Genomic DNA, 12,842 nt, shown 5'->3' on the forward strand with positions numbered 1-12,842 from the left:
CCCATTTAATATCATAATTGATTTAACATTAAAAATTGGGTCAACGTTTATCGTACAACAGCATAAATGCATCAGGTATGCAATCAACTTGTGCAATGTGGCTTTCGTTCTACAGCACAACTTTCCACTTTATATATACATATCGAATGTACAAGTCAATAAACGAATAGTCTTGATTTTATGTCCTTATTGCTTAAATTTATGTGATCAGCACTGACAACAGGGAATTAATTTATTAAATCAGTCTACCAGACTGCCACTGATTTCCGTTTCCGCTTATAACTTTGATTTAAATCATAAAATATGCGACTAATTTAATAGAAATATGGAACGTGGTACATTCTATGATGCAAAATGCTTGCAAAAATATTTATATAAGTTATGATGCTATGGACGAGAGTGACGGTGGTGAAATGAAGTAGGATATTTGAATTAGTTTTGTGGCATTTGATAAGGAAATGCAGAAATTGATTTAAACGATACTTACAGGAAGTGCCAATAATGTTGCAATCGAGTTATTGCAAACCGACACGCATGATACCAGGACGTCCAATTTTTTTATGATTCCAATGGGGGTGAATCATTGTTTCGTTTATATACGTTGATGAGCTTCCCTTTCACTATTTCGAGAGTCAGATCCATGTGTTATAGCTGTCATAGTAATAACCTCACCACTAAATGTTCGGCCGTTCGGTTAACATTTGCATTCAACATTAAACGTTCCCAAAGGAAGATTTTGTTCGTCAATGTTCCTGATATGTTTTTCTAGTGTTCCAAGCAATCGACGTAATTGCTTGCTTTCGGATATGACACAGTTGACTGTCAAGAACCATCAAATATATTCTCTAGGGTGGTACGATTTTAACAACTTGAAAATCCACAGCCAGTGACATGTGTAGCTTGCTAAAACTAGTCAATCTGCATCATTAGTTTTTCTTTTCCGAATACTTTTGAGTACCGCACAATTGATTGAATGGGTTTGTCAGGCTACTCGTATTTCTTTTTAAAATTTCTTAGAAAATTTTCTTAAAAAAGCTTTTATAAGCCTTGCAGAGGCTGTAATAGACTGAAACAAACATAATACAACTTAATTTGGAAAAATCGGTGCATTCGACGTGAAAATATTTACATTTTCTATGTAATATTGAGGGTCTGTGAACTTTGAACCACCAAATGAGCGATAAACTTCCTCAAATTTGGTTAGTCCTTTCTGTTAGGGTTAGAATAGGTAAAAACGACAAAGATGTCGAATTGTCGGAATTTCCAAAAAAAGGAGCAAATTTTCATACAAAATAGTACTCTATTTGGCAGCTGTCATTAGAAGCCCTTTTGCTTGAAGTGCGTTGGTTACATTAGTAAAGATTTGATCTTTCCGGAATTCGCTATTGAGTACTGTTGCGGCCTTTGATGTAACACACCGCAATTGTATCCTTTGTTTCCATTTGTAAATTCCCTTAGCCTTTCGTGTGAAGGTGTAAAGTCAGTTCTACATTCTTATTTCATATGAATCATAATATTAGATCTGATTGTTTATAGTTATGCAAGAGGGTGTTGATTTCATTAGAAGGACGATCTAACAATTATGGTTGATCAACATATCTTGACATGATCAGAGATTTGAATATGACTCCCATTTCTACATTTTAAGGGAGACCAGATTGATAATTTAAAGAAATATGATTGGTCTGAAATGATATCATAGCTCTTCAAATTTACGCATTATACGTGGTTCGCGGTACACCGTGCAATTGAGTCAAAATTAAAGGGGCTGAGCCAATTAAAACTCTTTTTTTAATTTAAATTGCACTTAAAATGATTTATTTTTCCCAACCGGTTTCAATAGCTAAGCTATCATCATCAGAGGCTTCAAGAGTTTTAATTGGCAAAGCCCCTTTAAGTATATCATAGCTAATTTGATTGGTATAGAATTGTGTTATACAAACATGGCTGCCGTTAGGGTTGATATGTGATTGAAAATTAGTAATGAAAAATGATTGGTTTAAATTGATGTCACATGATGTATTTCATTGATGTTATTGGATATGTTATGTAGATGATGCAATACTTTGGAATGAAGCATCAGCTAAATATGATTGGTTAGAAATAACGTCATTTTGGATGATGACACAATTTAGAACAGTTGCACGACAGAGTAAAGTTAACCAGGCAGGAGCGCTGATTTGACTAGGGACCTGAATAATCTAGTAGCCATATATTTTTTGCGTATAAAATTTTTCAATTTATGTCAGTGTTCATTTGAGTTCATTTTCATACAGTGTATTCACCCCGCGCCGTAAGTGTGCCTAAAGTTTGAATTTTAAGTGAACGATTCGATGAAAAATTAAGCGAAAATTAAATTTCAACGCTTCATTGTATGAAAATGACGCCACGTTAGAAAGACCTCCGCACTTTCTATTTTGAATTTCGAGCGCACTTACGGCGTGAATTAGGTCCCTTATTTGACGTTTCGAAAATGAACCGATTCTGCCTGGTTTATTTTACTCTGCCGTGACATTTGAAATTACGTAAATAGAGGCTCCATGAGAGACGCGAGTCAGTCAGAAAATCGGACCAATTTCTTACATTGTTCACGTCACTCATAACAATAATTTATATTATAAAAGAACTTAGAAGAATAATGAGAAAATAAATAAATGTTTAATAAAGCGATTGAAAAATAACGAACCAAGTTTTCTCATATTCGGTTCAACCCCAACGAATGTCTTTTCCAAGCTTGAATGGTTGCACTTGGATTTTCCGTCTGAGTTTATCCGAATTACAGGATTATTATAATTAGATTCATAGAAAAATTCATCGATATCCTTGTTCTTTCCCGATATCGCTGGAGTGTTGAAGTAAACTGATTGCACTTTCGGACCAGCATGATGAAGTATCCATCCGAAATGTCGCTTATCTCTGCGAATTTTCCAAATCCACGTAGTCAATTCTTCTACTCAATTCCAAACTGTCTTCCTTAAAATCAAATGGTTGTGACCCCATTGGCCGTTTTTTTTTTTCAATGTTTTTTTTTTTGTTAAATTTTAAAGCCATACACACGGCTACAATGTTTAAATAACAATAAATGCCGTTCGTTATCTTATAGGTGCCATTGACAATGGCATCTCTAACTTAAAAAATAAAGTCATTAGACCATTCAAGACTAATAAGTTTGTGCCAATGCCGTTACACATAAAATGGGTGTACGTACATCCAGAATTTCTCTCTCATTTAAATTACAAAAAGTGTTTATTTTCCAGCAATTCAAATAACTTAAATAATAACTGGGTGTGGCAATATGTTATCTTAAATATGACCATGGCAAAGATTAACAAACTTAATCGTCGGGTGTAATAAACTTTCGTCATACCATCAATGATATAAAACAATCAATTTGTCTTCAGAAATTGCGTGACGAAAGACGTAATATCAGAAAAATTTAATTGAATTACCAAACATAAACCTTTAATCTGTAACAGTTTTCGAAATCTCTCTTTAAAAGAAAATAAACTTAAAAAAAAATAAAATGAAGAAAAATTGAACAAACTTAAAGAAGAGCCAAGCTATTTCAAGCACAGACACACAGCTCAATTTTTTTAATTAAATTTCATCCCTAATCCTAATATTCAATAGCAGATCCATGAAAAGTCTGTCATTTTCTATTATACAAGGACATTAGTCGCCCCCTATAATATCCCTGTGTGTTATGCTCCTACATTCACACATCTAAACAAACACATAACATCCTTTTTACGCTCTCCATAAATGTATGACTGCACATATTTTCTCTTTATTTGGAAGAACGTTCTTTTTTCCTCTGTTCCATGTACCCAGCCACACCGTATTTTGCGAAAGAAAATTCGGGATAAAGGAGATTTCGTTGTATCATATTATGAGGCTTGTAGTATCCGTATGTATGCACGTTCTGTAACGTTGATGGTGCAGATACCACGACTGCGCCATCTAATCGATTTAGCATCATCAACACCGAGAGACAGTATGAAATCTGCCTTTCGAAAGTTCTAATACACAGGGAAAATATAGCTTTTCCTACTGAGAATGGAGCGCCATTTTGGCGAAATCTCCAACTAACTAAATTTGCTCAGTACCATTTTCGACTCATGGCGGTGATGAACGTGTCCGAAAATAAATGATTGTTTCGATTGTAAAAAAAATATTGACTGAATTTGGTGCGGTTAAATTGTTCATCCGTGGAACATGCATCTGAAAATGAAAATAACCGAAAAATCGCCAGAGGCAAAATGAGACTGTGTTCGAAATTGCATTTTTGCACGGCGATTGATTGAATAACGATTGAATGACTGAATTGTGAATGAAAAAAAAAATGAATAATTACATTTTGGGCATAGTACTTTTGATGGTATGCCAATGTTTTCTGGTGGCAGAATGTAATCCAGATGCTAAACGATTGTATGACGATCTGTTGAGTACATACAATCGACTAATACGACCAGTGAGCAATAATACCGAAACTGTTTTGGTTAAGTTGGGCTTGAGACTGTCTCAGTTAATTGACTTGGTAAGTTTAATTTTTAAGGTGCACATGTATAGTGGCGAAAGAAGGATTTCCACCTTAATTCACTTAATTTCACTAAATTTCCCCAAATTTCACTAAATTTCCCTAAGTTTCACTAACATGATTCACCAAATTTCACTAAAAAATTCACTAAATTTGGGGAAATTTAGTGACATAATTCTATTGATTCTATTCTATAATTCTGGTACAAATTGAAGAAAATTTCTTTATCGTTGCATTGCACTCGTTATGTTTATATAGAAACAATATCTGTGACCGTTCCTTTTTTGATTTGCTTAGATTCTCAGAAAACTCCTGTTGAAAACATTTCGTAAATTTATTTTGCATTATTCGTTAAAAATATGATTTATTCCCAGTCACTTGAATTCTTGGAACACTTTGTGAATTTTTGCAAGCATTAAAATGCTGTGTGTGAGAGAGGGTGAGTGTGTATAATGGAATTCTTTTGCTGCTTTTACCATGGCTTATTTTCTGTAATGTGCAACGGCTATGTGATTAAAATGTTAACGCAAAATGTTAAAAACAGAGATTTTCTTGTACAAGATACCGACTGAGGCGAACGTACATTAAATGCGGATGTAATTATCTTTTTAATTACTTAGTGGCGGCAGACGCTTTAAACTCCGAAAGCCCGTCACTTTTCTTTGATAAAATGTTTTTTTGTTAAATGAATCTGCCTGGGAGAATTTTTTGAAGAGAAAAGAAGTTTGGAGCAATGAATTATGATAATTAGCTTTCTCGATGATCACTTTTTCTAAATAAAGTTGGATTTTCAAAGGGATGACTCTAGGGAAAATGTTATGGAAGAAAAAAAAAATTGTATTTTCCAACCGACAATTTTCCGCAAAGTTTTTGTTAAAATGTAAATTCAATTCAATGCTAACGAACACTTACTTTTAACTCAATTGAAAAATCAAAAGCTTGGCTCATTGAATTTTGATGTTTTAATTAAAGTTTTTTTTTTGCATTCACAAGAAACATGAATAAGGTTCCCCAACTTTTTTTTCGCTCTGACGCTGATGAAAAGATGATGCTGGAAAATCGAATTAAAGTGGTTGGCTGTGTAAAGAACGAGCTTTATCTGGATAGAAACGATTTGAGCTTAAATACGTTTTCCTCATGAAATAAATATGAAGTCAGACACAAAACAAATAATTTGTTGTAGTCTATGTAGTCTGTCAATTCTGCTTAACAGATGAAGAACTAGATTTAAAGTTTTAGAATTTCTTTAGACAAACAAAAGAGAAGACAAAACTAGGGTTTGTACAACAGCGGAGGCACGTATTTGGAAGTTTTACCCTATATGTACCATTTTGTATGAGAAAGTTTATACAGAGAACACACGAGCAATTTTGCGTTGATGAGATCGACAATTCTGTTTTCCAATGTAATTTGATATGTGCTACAGGCTAAACAGCATAACTGTCGATCCCATCAACGAAAAATTGGTCATGAGTTTTTGGCCTATGCTAGAGACAGTAAAAGCATGTTTTGGTCTTAGTTTTCATGACAAAAATGTCGTAACTGTCAGTTACTGGCTTACTGACAGTTACGCCATTTTTCTATCCAAAATTGAGATTGCTGCAACTGTCAATGAAAACTAGGATCAAAACGTGTAATAGATATGTCATGTGTGAATTAATAAATAAAAAAATTTGAAAAAAAAAGATCGACAACATTTAACGCATGCTACAAATCGCACTACATTGGAAAATGCAGCATAATTATCGAAAAGGTGTAAAGTTGAACCGAACATCGCGATAAAAATTGGTTGTTAATTTCGAACAAAAAGCTCTTTAGAATTTTCATTTTTTTTATATCTTTGGCTGCAACAGCCCCATACTGTATCGTATTATTTATCAATAGCTAATAAGAAAGCACCGTCAACCCCGGAAAATTACCTTCAAATTATCTTACAAACACATCTCCCAGTCGTATTTTTCGGTGCCTGTTGAATGTGTATGCCAGCTATAAGTCGTTAATGAACATTCAGCTACGTACACTTCTAACATTTCCTGCATATTTATTGATTTATACGGAAGATAAGAGCAAACATTATGAGATAGATAGATACAAAAATATACAGAAGAAGGAAATAATATTTTGTTTGAATACGCTTGCCACTAAGTGCACGATACTTCGATAAGCATCAGATTATTTTACTTTTCGGTTCATATTCATACAATAAATTGGCGGTTTCACTTGAATATCTTTAGATTATAAATTGTTTGTATACTTGAGATGTTTTAGTGGTTTTAGTGTATGGCATGTCAAGTATTTTTTAAACTGTGTGTAACTTCAACGGGTAATATGAAACAGTTTCAGGAGATTAAACCCAAAATTAGAAAATGGTTGAAATTGGATTGGTTTGAAAGATTCTGGAATAAAGGTACTTTTAGGTACTTCAAATTGTGGTAAAAAAAAACTTCTGAAAGTTTTCATTTTGCAGTAGTTTTAGACTTCATGACTGTCTAAGCCTGAAGTCTAATCATGAAAGATATTTTCATAATCATCTTCGAGATAACTTTTCAAGTTTAATATTTTGCAATCAACTCATTACCACAAGGTTCTCGTTAAAATTTGTATCTTGTAATTTTCACTCATCGAAAAAATTCTTTTTTCAATACTATTTTACATGACTAGGGATAAAAAGATGAAAAGTCCAGTTTTCATGTGAATTTTGTTGATCCGAGGCGAAGCCAAGGTCAATAAACACACGAAAACAAGACTTTTCATCTTTTTATCCCAAGTTATGTAGTAGATTTTACGTGCTGAGGACGTCGAAAGTCGAAAGACGTGCTTCAAACATGAAAAGTACGGTTTTCAACGCATGTAGCATGGAAACATATTTTCACGCGTCAAATAACGTGACAAAATTTTCACACGCTTTTCCTAAGCTATGCTCAGTAAAAGGTATGCTAAATCTGAAGTATCGAAGAATTTTGGTGAGATAAACTCTGTTTGTTATCTTACCAAAATTCTTCGAGACTTCAGATTTAACACAACTTTTACTGAGCATCTTTATTCCCTTTAATAATTGTCATGGGCTTACGGATGATAAACACTCTAAAATGTTTGTCACGAGGTACAGCGAGTGTGAACTTTGCGGCCGGAGCGAAACGAGGGCCGTATTCACACGAGTTTCATTTTTATTCACGAGGTAATTTCTGAAAAGAATAGTACTTCTCATAGATCAATTTCTTTCTGTTTCGGCTGTTTTTAGGTTCGCAACACAACTCTGGATTTTGGAAAGAAAAACTTGAATCGTGTTGCGAAACGGACAATATGCCATTCTAGCGTGACTATGAACGATCAAAAAGAAAATCTCAAAAAATTTGAATTGTATTCTCTAAAGAAAAATAAAAGGAATGAACAAGGCAAAAAGCTGCTTTAACCAAGACCATTCATTGATATTTCTGTTACAATGGGTTGTGATGAAAGTTCACGGTTTGACCGTCGAAACTGATCGCCAGCGCCAACGTCAACATTTTCTTTTTGATTTTTCACTTCAATTGAAAATTAGATATAGACTCAATAAACCAATTTATTCAACGTATACTACATGCCTGAAACATTAATAGTTTCACCAATTGTGTATTAAATTTTACTGAGCGTCATAGACCTCAAACGTCCTTCTTCTTCTTCTTAACTTGGCGAAAATCAAAACCTATTACAAAAATCTATCTGAGAAAATCTGTCAGTCAGTCAAGGGACTGACCCAATCAAACAGTAACCTACTATTTTAAGTAAAAAAGAACTTTTATGTTTTTTAACTGAACAGTATTCAGCGATCCAAGCCTAATCAGATAAAGATTAGACATATTCGTTAAGTTTCACTAAATTACACAACAGTGAGGGACATTCAAATAAGTCACAAACTGGTTTTGGTATGGCCTACTGTTAGAGTATGATTTCACAAATTTGCTAAGTTTCATTAAATTTCGTTAAATTTCACTAAAATTCGTCAAATTTCACTAAAATTCGTCAAATTTCACTAAAATTCGTCAAATTTCACTAAAATTCGTCAAATTTCACTAAAATTCGTCAAATTTCACTAAAATTCGTTAAATTTCACTAAAATTCGTCAAATTTCACTAAAATTCGTCAAATTTCACTAAAATTCGTTAAATTTCACTAAAATTCGTCAAATTTCACTAAAATTCGTCAAATTTCACTAAAATTCGTCAAATTTCACTAAAATTCGTTAAATTTCACGAATTTTCGTTAAGTTTCACTAAAATTCGTTAAATTTCATTAAATTTAGTTGAATTTCACTAAATTGATGCCGTAAGTGCGGTCGAAATTGAAAATTGAAAGTGCGTGATACTTTCAAACGCAGCGTCATTTTCATACAAGGAAGCGTTGAAATTTACTTTTCAGTTCACTTTTTCGTCGAATCGTTCACTTAAAATTCAAATTTTAGGCACACTTACGGGGTGAATTTCGTTACAGTTCACTAAATGTGGTTAAATTTCACTAAATTTCGTTAAACTTCACTAAATTTCGTTACATTTCACGGAATTTTTTAAATTTCACTGAAAATTAATAAACTTTCGCTTATATTTCACTAAGATCTCTGAATTTCATTAAATTTCACTTAGTTCATGTTATTTCCGAGGTTTTTTTAGGCCAGCCGTTGAATTGCAATTTTCTTAAGAAATTTTTTCTGTTTTTTTTTTTCAGAATTTAAAAGATCAAATCTTAACAACGAACGTCTGGCTCGAGCACGTGAGTACCGTTATGTTATTTCAAAACAATAGTATTTTACATGACTAGGGATAAAAAGATGAAAAGTAGAGTTTTCGTGTGAATTTTGTTGATCCGAGGCGAAGCCGAGGTCAATAAACACACGAAAACGAGACTTTTCATCTTTTTATCCCGAGTTATGTAATGGATTTTACATGCTGAGGGCGTCGAAAGAAGTGCTTAAAACATGAAAAGTACGGTTTTCGACACATGTAAAAATAAATTATTTGAAGCACACTTACCACCTGAGTTCAATATTCAATATACAATGTTCTTGTATATCTATTCTTATTCTCCATATAAATCTGAACTTTGTCCACACGTGCTGTTGATACTTGATTCAACAATAGAAAGTCAATTAACTTTGATGAAGACAAAGTTTGTGATCCAGAAAAGGAGCATTCAACAGTTTTAATTAAAACATTTTTGTCACTAAAATAGATTTTAGCCTCGCACCTCCAATTGTTAATTATATTGTAAACTTGATTTGAATGAAGGACTTTCAAAAAATTACGTGACAAACGTATAGGTTGGACGAACATCCGGCACACCTCAAACTTTTTTAATATTTTACCAAATAAAATGTGAAAAATCGTTTATCATGTAGGAATGGCAGGACTACAAATTGAAATGGGATCCTTCAGAATATGGTGGTGTAACGGAATTGTACGTTCCATCCGAACACATCTGGCTACCTGATATTGTGTTGTATAATAAGTGAGTAAATCATAGTTTTACCTCTCTTTTCGAAATGAAAGTTGTCGGCTATAGGCTTGGTGTGAAACTCGATGCATGGCTTCGGAAATATTTTGCATGTAAAATGAGTGCAAAAAGTTGACAGAAAATGTATGGGCCTTCTGTCAAATATTTTTCACTTTAAATGTAAACATGATGTAAACTCTCATTTTTTGTACATTTTTCATGCATTTTGCACAGTCTCACGAACTGATTTCTAGCCCTTTGAGTTGACGATCAAATTCTGATTCAAACTCACAATGACAGTGCAATCCTTCCGAATACATATAGCTATGCAGGTATTTCTAATCGAATCTTATTTAATATTCAGTGCAGATGGCGAGTACGTGGTTACAACACTAACTAAAGCGGTACTACATTACACTGGTAAGGTGGTATGGGTACCACCTGCTATTTTCAAATCATCCTGTGAAATTGATGTCCGTTATTTTCCGTTCGATCAACAAACGTGCTTTATGAAATTTGGCTCCTGGACGTATGACGGCGACCAGGTTGTTAACACTTGAATTTGGAATTTGAAAAACATTTTTTAAGACAACCAACAAAACTAGATTGATCTGAAACACATCAGCCAGAAGAAAGACGATGACAACAAAGTGGAGCTGGGTATTGATCTGCGAGAATTTTATCCTAGCGTTGAATGGGACATATTAGGCGTGCCAGCTGAACGACATGAGAAATACTATCCGTGTTGTGCTGAGCCATATCCTGGTTAATATACATTGCTGATATTTGCACGCTGTGCAGTGAGATGATTTTTATAAATTTTCAGATATTTTCTTCAACATAACTCTCCGCCGCAAAACTCTGTTCTACACTGTCAATTTAATCATTCCTTGTGTTGGCATTTCCTATCTGTCGGTACTCGTATTCTATCTACCCGCAGATTCCGGCGAAAAAATTGCACTTTGCATTAGCATTCTTCTGTCGCAAACGATGTTCTTTTTGCTGATATCCGAAATTATACCATCTACGTCACTAGCACTGCCATTACTCGGTAAATATCTTCTGTTCACAATGGTACTGGTCGGGCTGAGCGTCGTAGTTACGATCATAATATTGAACATTCACTATCGAAAACCGAGTACGCACAAAATGGCGCCATGGATCCGAAAGTTTTTCATCAAATTTCTGCCCACCCTATTGCTGATGCGCGTGCCAAAAGATTTGCTTCGCGATTTGGCGGCCAAAAAAATCAACTACGGCAACAAGGTGAAGAAATCGAAATTCGGCGCTGCCCTAGCAGCCGAAATGCAAATCAATTCGGGCGGTTCCAGTCCGGATTCGATTCGACGAATGCAGGGCCGTGGTGGATGTAACGGATTGCACAGTACAACGGCAACGAATCGATTCAGCGGTCTGATGGGTGCTTTGGGCGGAGGATTGGGAAATTTGGGCGGTTACAATGGATTGCCGTCGGTTATGTCCGGTTTGAATGAGTCGTTGAGTGATGTGGCACCGCGAAAAAAATATCCATTCGAATTGGAAAAGGCTATTCATAACGTTATGTTCATACAGCATCATATACTTCGTCAAGACGAATTTAATGCGGTAATTGAAATACAATTTCACTTCTAATTACGGTGGCAAACCATGTCCAGTTGTCTAGACAGATTTTATTGACCTAAATAAACAATATCCGATAATTGGCTTTCAATTCTCGTTTGGAAACGAGGTCAATATCTTGTGTATAACAACTGCAAAAATTAAGAAAATAATAATTTGAGTTGTTGATCGATGATGGTGAGACTTTTCTTTTCAATTCGCAGGAAGATCAAGATTGGGGTTTTGTGGCAATGGTATTGGATCGCCTATTTTTGTGGTTGTTCATGTCCGCATCCGTATTGGGAACGTTTGTAATTTTAGCCGAAGCACCAGCTCTGTACGACGACACGAAGCCAATTGATGTGGAATTATCAGTCATTGCTCAACAAATATACAATTTGACTCTTAATAATAAACATAAATAAAAACACGGATTTAACCAGGGCCGATCGATCGTCCTCTTTGGTCTGAACTTATCTGAACAATCGATAAAATAATAAAATTCTGGAAATGAAAAGATAAATTGCCAAAAGTTAACTTAATCCATGATAACGTAGAATATTTGTAAGAGTTGATAAAATATCACTTCAACCATCAATTAGCCGAATTATAAGTTGATAAGAACTTTCGTAGCATTCTAATGAAACGTTGAGTTTGTTTGTTTTTTTAAATTTAAATAAAATTTTAAAATATTTCCACGCATTTTTGAACTTGAACTGTACTCGCTAAAAAGGATGGGGGCGTCGAAGTTAACTGGATCTGAAAGTCTAAAGTTGGTCTTTTGAAGTTCCCATACAGAAGTCAACTTTTGTTTTCCAAAAAAATAACCCAATGGACATTCGAAATATGTGAGAACTCACCTCTAGAGACCTCGATCGTTTCGTAAATCAAGGAAAAAGCCTAAAAGAACTGAGAGAAGTACTGGTCATTCTAGAGTTCTAGCATCGGAATTATATAATTCTAGGAACTGACCTCCAGACACCACAATCTTTCCTCGAATCCAGAGGAGATAACAAAAAAACGGCTAGAAATGCTTGTTTTCATTGAATTCTAGCTTTGATATGCATTTGGGAAGACTCAGAACCAGTCATACCGTTGTATATCATTCAAAGGTATCATAGCCTTCTGATTTCTTGAGTGAAAATCGTGCAAATCCTTCGAAACGCTTATTAATTTCAACAATTTTCTGTGAGAAAAACTTGAAAGAAAGTTACTGGTGTTTTCCAGAGCTATGGCGCCT

General features: G+C 34.3%; 1 protein-coding gene across 1 annotated transcript; it reads left to right on the forward strand.

The window, feature by feature from the left end:
* The first annotated feature begins 4,071 nt into the window (after positions 1 to 4,071).
* On the forward strand, positions 4,072 to 12,295 carry LOC119069687 (acetylcholine receptor subunit alpha-like 2). Its single transcript, XM_037173843.1, has 7 exons — positions 4,072 to 4,537; positions 9,239 to 9,283; positions 9,909 to 10,018; positions 10,368 to 10,548; positions 10,609 to 10,768; positions 10,830 to 11,608; positions 11,827 to 12,295. The coding sequence occupies exons 1-7, from the start codon at positions 4,331 to 4,333 to the stop codon at positions 12,025 to 12,027; spliced, it is 1,683 nt and encodes a 560-aa protein (XP_037029738.1). The 5' UTR covers positions 4,072 to 4,330; the 3' UTR covers positions 12,028 to 12,295.
* Positions 12,296 to 12,842: the final 547 nt, after the last annotated feature.

The sequence above is a fragment of the Bradysia coprophila genome, chromosome II (assembly GCF_014529535.1).
Source record: "Bradysia coprophila strain Holo2 chromosome II, BU_Bcop_v1, whole genome shotgun sequence".
Lineage (NCBI taxonomy): Eukaryota > Metazoa > Arthropoda > Insecta > Diptera > Sciaridae > Bradysia > Bradysia coprophila.